General features: G+C 42.0%; 1 protein-coding gene across 2 annotated transcripts; it reads right to left on the bottom strand.

Annotated features, from left to right (window-relative positions):
* Positions 1–2,405: 2,405 nt before the first annotated feature.
* Positions 2,406–7,207, bottom strand: cnp (2',3'-cyclic nucleotide 3' phosphodiesterase). 2 transcript variants are annotated; one of them, XM_060901996.1, is made up of 4 exons: positions 6,996–7,207; positions 4,575–5,249; positions 4,373–4,500; positions 2,406–3,860 (listed from the first exon to the last, which is right to left on the bottom strand). In XM_060901996.1, exons 2-4 carry the CDS (start codon positions 5,233–5,235, stop codon positions 3,384–3,386), a joined length of 1,266 nt encoding a protein of 421 aa, XP_060757979.1. In that variant the 5' UTR covers positions 5,236–5,249; positions 6,996–7,207; the 3' UTR covers positions 2,406–3,383. The 2 variants fall into 2 exon arrangements, with proteins under 2 accessions (XP_060757979.1, XP_060757980.1); XM_060901997.1 differs by lacking the exon at positions 6,996–7,207 and adding an exon at positions 6,684–6,775.
* Positions 7,208–8,969: the final 1,762 nt, after the last annotated feature.

Below are 8,969 nucleotides of genomic sequence, written 5' to 3'. Positions count from 1 at the left end.
AAATGGTTAAAACAGTGGTGTATTGGTTAAAGCTATTCGGCCTTTTGATTTCATAAAATCTATGAAATTTAGTCCCCTCTGAAATTTGGTCATTGTGATACATGTTTATTTCTGTTACATCTCTCAAAAAAAAAAAAACCCTAGGCCATTCCATGGCTGGGAAGTTATTTGAGGAGATTCCTGAGCAAATAACTTGCACAAAATCGCTCACTTCACGCAGTCAAGCAGACAGAGGAAGTCCATGTAGACATTGACCTGTTTCTTCTGAGTAAATTTGCTGAGAAAACTAAGGTTCAAAACCTGCTATTCATTTTGATAAGGGTTGTTTTACAATCAGGGTACAAAGTTTGTGTCACAGGGGTCCAAAATTCAAATTGATTCAAACTGGTTCTTGTACCAGTTTGTAAGTGAAGGACAAGTAAAAGAACAGATTTCAGGTAATTTTTTTGACGTGTGTATGGTAGTTTTGTGTAATCTGCTATAAGATGGGAGAAACAAATGAAGTGATTCTCGGAGAGGACTTTTTTTTTTTTGACAATTCAAAATCCACTACTTCCATAGTGCTTTTAAATATAAGGCTGTTAGCTTTGTGTTAGTGGTCTCTAATATTTATGTCCCAATATCTTGACCACATTTTAGGATGAAAATCATTTTACATTGGAAAATTAGCTGTCTTGGAGAGGACATTTTTTGACACAATTACATACTAATTTGATCAAAATAGTCTGAAAGCTTACTGGCATTCAACATTAAAACTTAACTACGTTTCCAATGATATGGAACCAAATATTTGTTTTATGGTATAATGATTTATATGGTATATATTTTTATGGTATAATGACAGGGATACAATAAACAACCAAGTTTATTTAGTCAAGCCTTTTGATATTGAAGTGTTAAATGTGATTTTTAGCTTGCGTACCCTGATTGCAAAACAACCCCTAACTCATCCAATATGCACAAGGCTGATTGACACTGGATTAGTGAAAAACATCAGCTGCATCTCTGCTTGTGTGTCTAACAGAATTGTGGGGTCTTCGGAGTTAAATCTTAACCATACAATAAAGTCTCCCTGAATGAAACATTACTTAGCTCATTCAACATCATTCTCCTTTAAACCATCTGAAGGATCTCCCCTTCCTTACCACCTCAGCTCCTGGTCCCAGTGCTGATCCTCTCCCGCTTGGACTTCAACTCAGGCCTTCCAGCATCTGCCACCAGACCACTACAGCCCACCTTGTTCCTCCCATGTTACCCCTCTGCTTGCATCAAATTTAAGATGCTGGTGCGAGCTTACCAGGCAGTCAAGGGATGGGTCCAGCAAACCTCCAGAGACTCATCTGCCCCTAACACACCAGCCAGATGCCCATGCTCTGCTGCTACTGGTCACCTAACCCCCTCCTCTCTGCTCCTGCCCAGCCTGCTGTCTGTTCTGGTTCCCCATTGGTGGAATGACCTTCCCACTGAGGCTAGAACTGCTGACTCCCTTCAAGCACAGACTGAAGATGCCCCTCTTCAGGCTACTACTCTCCCCTGTCTGCTGTGTAATCATGTAGCCGGCTAGACCAACCCAGGCTGTGTACAGTCTAGCCTGGTCATGACAACTCTTAGTGCTGCTGTTGGGGTTTTAATTTTTTCCCCATTTTAGTTGTACTTTCAGATTTGTATGGCTGGTTTGTTTTCCTTGGCAGTTTGCTGGTACTTCAGAATATCACACCAAGTGGCACTTAGCACTAGACTAGAATGTCTCAAAGTTCAGCACTTCATCACACTGGATAACAGCATATACTAAATGCCTGTAAATGTAATCCAATCAATTGGACATAAACAACAAAATCAGTACAACTGATCCTGCTTAAAATATGCTACCACAAATACGGGCATCTGCAGTTTACACAAGCATTAGGAACACACAAAAAGCAACTTCCCAACAGAGACGGGGCAGTCCACATAAGATCCAACCTGGCAACCCTGAAGCTACGCCAAGTGTTGCTTTAGCACACTATTGCCACCTTGTGGACAGATTGGGCATAATCCATTATATATTTAGGCCAGCAGTATTGAAGCTAACAGGATAATACTTTGTACAATATCCACTATATCTAGAGATGGTCACAACTGTTCATATTAAAAAAAAAAGTCTTTTGAAGTTGTAGCTTACAATCTTTAAGACTAGTTAGTTCATGTTTTTCATTGCAGCATTTAAGAATCATTTTCATGTGCAGCCTCACATCCCATCCTTTTATAAAAAAAAAAAGTCAAGATCATAGAGGGCTTTATTTTGGTGCAACCACCATTGAGACACTACACTCTGCTCTTGGAAGACTGCTTGTACCAACCAAAATAAAAGAAATGAGGAAGTGTGAAGTGAGTCAACTTTAAATAAAGACAAGCAAGAGAGCTCATCAGAGCCAAGCAAATTGTTTATTACGTGTACAAAAAAGTGCAAAAATACAGCGCCTCGACGTGCAAGGCCTACATAAGCATGGCTTCTGCCTTGTAGCACCCTATGAGAGAAAGGCATCAGGGCAGTGGCCAGTCACAGTATTCTGAGTGCAGTTTGTCAAAAGTGACAGCAATTGGAAAGAGCAACAGTGAGACTAGCTCAAAAGCTATAGAGGATAATACAAGTTAACATGAAGTGGCAGATGGCACGGGAACCTCTGCCATGAAGTGACTGCAATGCTGTATGAACATGAGAGTTGAGCAATGCACTGTTTCACTCTCATGGGCAAACAGCCATCTACACTGAACAGAGAGAGAAAAGGAGTAGTAAAGGAGAAACTTGTTAACAGACCTGCAGCTGTACATAAAAGGGGAGATATGACTAAAGCTGGACACAAACAGCATGCAATCAGAGTGAAATTCATCACAAATGAAGGGGGGGACCCCAAAAAACCTGACATACTACACACACCAAGGCCAACCGTCATACATTGTACCAAACCTAACAATTATAGGCTAATTTCAGAATATGTAAAAGATATCAAATCATTCCAGTCTGCCTGAAGAGTAACCGTCTCCTACTGCTCATACAACCGAATAGCTCACCTTTAGATAAGCAACGAATTTCATTAATTGCAGGGAAGACCAAATGCTGCAGTGCAGGAAACCAGAATAATGCAGAAGTGAGCAAGCACCTAGCGCAGAGTGAACAAGCTACAGAATGGGGATTCTTAACTGTAAGGCAGATTTTAAGGCCTTGGCGCTTGTGCTGCCAAGCAAAAAGAAAAAAAAAAGGCACCTGCTAAGAGAGGTTGCTTTGGAATGATACGGTGGTGTAGTACGTACCAATTGCCCACACCCAGCCCTAAAGCTGAAAAACATTCACACATACACAAAACCAGTCTCAGCCCTAGAAAACCATGATCCATCATCTCATCTCACAGAATTGAACACTTTAGCTTCTTCTTCTTCTCACCACCCTCTTTCTTGGCTGGTTCAGCAGGACGTTGCTCTTCAGAGAAGGAAGAGAACGTAGCATTGCATGTGATGCACTCCTTCAGAGACAGATACCAGCGACCCTTGCCCAGGTATGAGAGTTTGCCCAGCTCCAGCTCTTCCTCTGGGACCTCTTTCTCTTCACCTTGCTGGAGGATCAGGATCTCCAGCAGGTCTATACCGGTTTGAACAGCTAACACATTTGCTGCACAGCCTAGGGTCACGTGAGCACGGCTGCCCACTGGGAGGGCTTCGACACCAGGGAGGTCAGCTGGAGGAATACCCACTTTATCAGCTCCTGCAGGCCACAGCGGCAGCTGCTCAGGGGTCAGTGACACACGTGCGCCGAATACACGAGGAGTCACTAGGAGACCAACAACAGATAGTTCTGTTGCTTTGCCACAGGAATCTTTAACCACCTACACAGAACCAAAAATAAGGACATTATTTTCTTAAGCAAAGGAGGGGGGAATCCTCCCCCCAGTCACAATGTAATCGTTTACATGATTAGTGTTCATGTTGAAATGTCAAGACATCAAGAGAAGAGGGGGGAGAAAAAAAAAACCCACTTATTGATCCCTTCAGTAAGGCAAAAAGCATTAAAGTTATACATTTAACTTTGTTAATCATGCGAACATTAGTTATCAAATCCATTTTGGGGAGCAATGTTAATTGACTGCATTCAGTTTTGCAAAATTCTTTTAAACAGCAGGGGAAAAAGCCATGAGTTAACTATTGGGTCCTAAAATAGGCCAGTCAAACAGCCAATCAGATTCCACTATACAAATAAGCATGCAAATAGGAAACCTGTGTGTACCAAGACACTTGTTTGCTTTTCTTGTCACATTGCTGGGGGGGGCACCAACTATAGATCCAAACTAATTAATATGCTACTAACAGTTTCTACCACAAACTCCAAAGAATGACCAACCTGCTGTTCAGCATATTCTTTTGCACCTTCTGCCTTTCCATAGTCACAGAATTGAGTAGTGCAGTGGAGCAAAGCTGGGGCCTGGAAGTACTGCTCCAGATTCACCTCCTTGCCCGCATCCCCAGTAACTAAAAGACCAAGAAAGGCATTTTAAAAACAAGCATCCAGCACAGAACTGTAGTGACAGGCATACTCTACTCACAGTCACCAACGTGTTTCTTGAAGGCCTCCAGAGCACCCAACGTCTTCAGGAATGCCACCGGGGAATCCTTTAGCTTCTCTTCATCTTCAGAGGCCAGGAACCAGCCATAGAACAAGGGGAGTGCAGGTTCTTTTGGTTTTGCCTCCACTTCTTTCAGGGGCTCAGCTTGAACCTCAGAGGGTTTTTCAACCTCTGCCTCACTTACCGGTTCTTTAGGTGCAGCTTCGACAGCAGGAGGCTCTGATGCTGCAGTCACATCTTTTTCTGGTTCTGCCTTTTGTTCAGGCTCTGCTGGTTCAGCAGTTTGTTGCTCCACCACATCAACCTTCGGCTGTTCCTCAACTGTAGCTGGTTCCTCAGATTTCTCCACCTCAACAGCCTTCTCTGGGACTTCCTCTGCTACTTCCTCCTTCTCAGGCAATTTCTCAGATTCTTTGGCTGTCTCAGACACATTCTCTTTAGCAGGCTCCACTTCAGTTTGTTCTGTGGATTCCACTGGTTTAGACTCTTCCACTGCTGTCTTCTCTGGCTCAGGAGGGTCCTGAGCAGAGGGCGTCTCATTCACCTCAGATTTGGGCTGCTCAGGGGTGGGCAATTCCGTCTCTGCCACTTGGTTCTGAGCAACATCCTCTGGCACTTGCTGATTCTGATCAGCATCCATTTCTCAACAGCAGCCTGTCTCCCAAAAAAATAAATAAATAAAAGATAACCATCAGTCCCACAGTACATCAACTTTACAGATGAAGCCAAGTCCAGTGCTTGGGCTGTGTCGTGGCACGCCTGACACTCTGCAGCAAAAGAAACTGCCTGATAAGCTTGGAGAGCTAGTTCTTACACCACAGGCCTTCCCCCTCTCCAGATTCCTACAACACAATTTGATTCTTGTCTCCATTATTGTTCTTATTTGGCATAGTTTTACTACCTAATCTTAACACAATAGGCAATTTTGAAAGCCAAACAAGCCACCACCTTAAGATTAGAGGTTAACACCAGTCAGTACGCAAGACTAGATTTAACAGGTTCTCCAGCAGAAATCTTTACAAGACTTCAGGAAGAACAATCCTATTTCACTCCAGTTTTATCCAACCTTCAAAAATCAACCAATCCACTTAACACTTCCATTTCATTCGAGCTTCCACAGAACAAGAGCACCCCGGTAAAGTCCAGCAATTTCCTCTGATCCCTAAGAGATTTTCTGGTGAAATCTGAGGATCCACCCATTCTTACCTAATTACTCTAGGACGCAGTCTGCTCTTGCCCTGGCATCCCCTCCACCCCACCCATATCCCCATCTGTACCTTGTCCCCTCCCTGCGCACGTCCTTTATCTCGAAAATATCCATTATTCCGAAACGACCAGCTGCTTTTATCTTTTCAGCTCTGATCAGGATTGCACAAGTGCACAAGCATGTGGATCTAGAACATGAAGGACATCAGCTGACATGTTCCTGTTATCAAGCACAGAGCAAACTTCAGCAGTTTGACCACAGGGTTCATGACACTGACTTTTTTCCTTAGTCAGGAAGTAAGGCTTCAGTAAAAAGGCAGCTAAATTACATGACCTGCTTTTACATAGCAGGACTATTGCAAAAGCCAAGGAAAGGCTGCATGCGTGTGTGTGAGAGAAAGAAAAAGGGGAACACTAATGAACTGATTTGATACGAAACTAACCGGATTGAAATGTGAACCCACAATATGAAGCAGTAGTAAAGCGCGTGAGATCTAAACACCTACAAACGGTCTGGGCCGCTCCTTTGTGTGTGCGTGCGCGCGCGCCCCCCAACCCGCATAGCCTACTACCGTACTAACAAGTACATCAAAGAGACAATAACCGCTCCAGCCCTCCGCGCTTCTCGCGCACTATTTAGTGCAGTAGTAAGCAGTTTCGGACACGCGCGCGCACACACGCACGCGCCATCTGATCCGTTACAGAACAAAGAAATAAACCGAGGCCTACGGTATCTGCTGTCGCGGAAAAAAGGACCCCAAAACGACGCAGTTCCTGATTCTCTCTCTCTCTCTCTCTCTCTCACACAACGAACATTTGGTTACAAAATGAGATTACAGACTCCAGTTACAGCTACACAATAAGGCGGAAGAGGAAACACACCTGGAAAGCAAAACGACGAAGAAGGAGTGACGAATTTGTGATCGAGAAAGCAAAAAAGATTTCAATAGGAAATGTAGGGAAATTTGGGAGTGGCTGAAGCGCGCGCGCGCACACACACACACACACACACACAAAACGGACAAAAATGCTGCGTGTCACAAAAACACACGCCAACTAACTAACTAACTAACACACCGCTGCCAGAGAAGAGAGAAAAGAGCAGCCCTGAAGTAGTGGTGCGGTTACCCATATGGCACAATGCAAAAGGAGGAAGAAGAAAAAAACCCCCACAAATTCTCGACTCTTACATACCCGGGTGTGTGTGTATAAACTCAGTAGCCGTCGAGACACCGAAAAATCAGCAGCAGCTTGTCGGCAATGATCTGCAATCCTGCACTGAAGCGCCCCACCTGCCCGAGCAGCGTCCGCGGAAACAGAGTCACACTGGGGCGCAACGCGAGCCAGAGAGAAAGTGCAGTGTTCACGTGCACACCGAAATGACCATAAATACAAATCGCGAGCGTAAGGACCACCCCGCGCCTGCCTGCTCATAAATACCGATGGGAGGGGAATCTGGCCTGTTTTTTTTTTTTTTTTTCTGATGCAATGAGTTTTAAAGAAATTAGGCTACCAGAAATTTGCCATTTGGTGGCAACCGAGTGCATAAAACTAACATGCGGTTTTATATTTCTGATGTTGATGCTGAGAATGAATTTGCCATCAGGCAAGAGATACAGAGCAATGAAGACCAGGACAAACCGCCTAAAAACAGTTTTTATCCCAAAGCAATCATGGCTTTAAACTTAAATGTGCAATAGAACTATTCTTGGCCAATGTGCAATTTGTGCTATATTGGATACAATTACATACTAATTTGATCAAAATAGTCTGAAAACTTACTGGCATTCAACATTAAAACTTTATGTTTCCAATGATATGAAACCAAATATTTGTTTTATGGTATAAAGAATGATTTAAGTGCATCCCTTTTGGAGCTACCTGTGGTCAAAAAAGCACTTTTTCTAAATGACACGAGTAATTTTGCTAAATATGACATATATTGCCATACATTCACCAAAAATAACGTTATCACCAATTTTTTTTTTTTTTTGCATGGTAAATAGAGCTATCACTTGGCTACAATAAACAACCAAGTTTATTTAGTCAAGCCACAGAAAAAAAAAAAAAAATATATATATATATATATATATATATATATATATATATATATATATGAGTGATTCCATGCTTATGGGTACTGAAATGGGGACATGAACTTATTTTTAAAAATTCACCTAAAACCATTTCTTTTTTTACCATCAGGTCACAAAACATGTAATCTTTAATGAATGATATGTTAAAAGATAACTTTAATTTTCTGAGATGTAATAAAAACATATTTATATGCCAAAGTCAGAACGTAACAGAAGTGTTGTGGACATATATATTCTCAATTTTAACAATGTAGAATTACTTTTTAAAACATAGGAAGGTGATGTTTTAGCAAATATAATTAATAAACATGTGTAGTAGAATAAACATACACATTCTTTCAATAAGATTAACATGGTATATAGCTAGATTGTAATTAATTTGTAACAGACGCGAGATGGACAATCGTAACAGAAGTAATGTAACAGACATCATTTTGGAACTCATAGGCTTGACTTTGGCATATAAATATGTTTTTATTACATCTCAGAAAATTAAAGTTATCTTTTAACATATCATTCATTAAAGATTACATGTTTTGTGACCTGATGGTAAAAAAAGAAATGGTTTTAGGTGAATTTTTAAAAATAAGTTCATGTCCCCATTTCAGTACCCATAAGCGTGGAATCACTCATATATATATATATATATATATATATATATATATATATATATATATATATATATATACCACTACGAGGAAGTGGCTGATATCAAGAAATCCTACCAGTGGCTGGATAATGCAGGACTGACAGACAGCACAGAGGCACTAATCATGGCAGCACAAGAACAGGCCATAAGCACAAGAGCCATAGAGGCCAGGATCTACCAGAGTAGATCAGACCCAAGATGCAGACTGTGCAAAGAAGGCCCTGAAACAGTCCAGCACATAGTAGCAGGGTGTAAGGTGCTAGCTGGATCAGCGTACATGGAGAGGCACAACCAAGTGGCTGGGATAGTATACAGGAACATCTGCAACCAGTATGGAATAGAAGTACCCAAGTCCCAATGGGCCATACCACAGAAGGTGGCTGAGAACAACAGGGCCAAGGTTCTGTGGGACTTCAGCTTCCA

This window comes from Neoarius graeffei, chromosome 20 (genome assembly GCF_027579695.1).
Source record: "Neoarius graeffei isolate fNeoGra1 chromosome 20, fNeoGra1.pri, whole genome shotgun sequence".
Classification (NCBI taxonomy): domain Eukaryota; kingdom Metazoa; phylum Chordata; class Actinopteri; order Siluriformes; family Ariidae; genus Neoarius; species Neoarius graeffei.
The sequence above is the reverse complement of the archived record's forward strand: the minus strand, read 5'-3'. Positions and strand labels throughout refer to the sequence as shown.

What these genes read in the sequence shown, in the direction of transcription:
- cnp (XM_060901996.1), bottom strand. Translation starts at nt 5,235, where the DNA reads ATGGATGCTGATCAGAATCAGCAAGTGCCAGAGGATGTTGCTCAGAAC. An exon ending in CAAGAAACACGTTGGTGACT is followed by an intron (nt 4,501 to 4,574) that starts GTGAGTAGAGTA and finishes TTGGTCTTTTAG; the next exon opens with TTACTGGGGATGCGGGCAAG. An exon ending in AAGAATATGCTGAACAGCAG is followed by an intron (nt 3,861 to 4,372) that starts GTTGGTCATTCT and finishes GGTTCTGTGTAG; the next exon opens with GTGGTTAAAGATTCCTGTGG.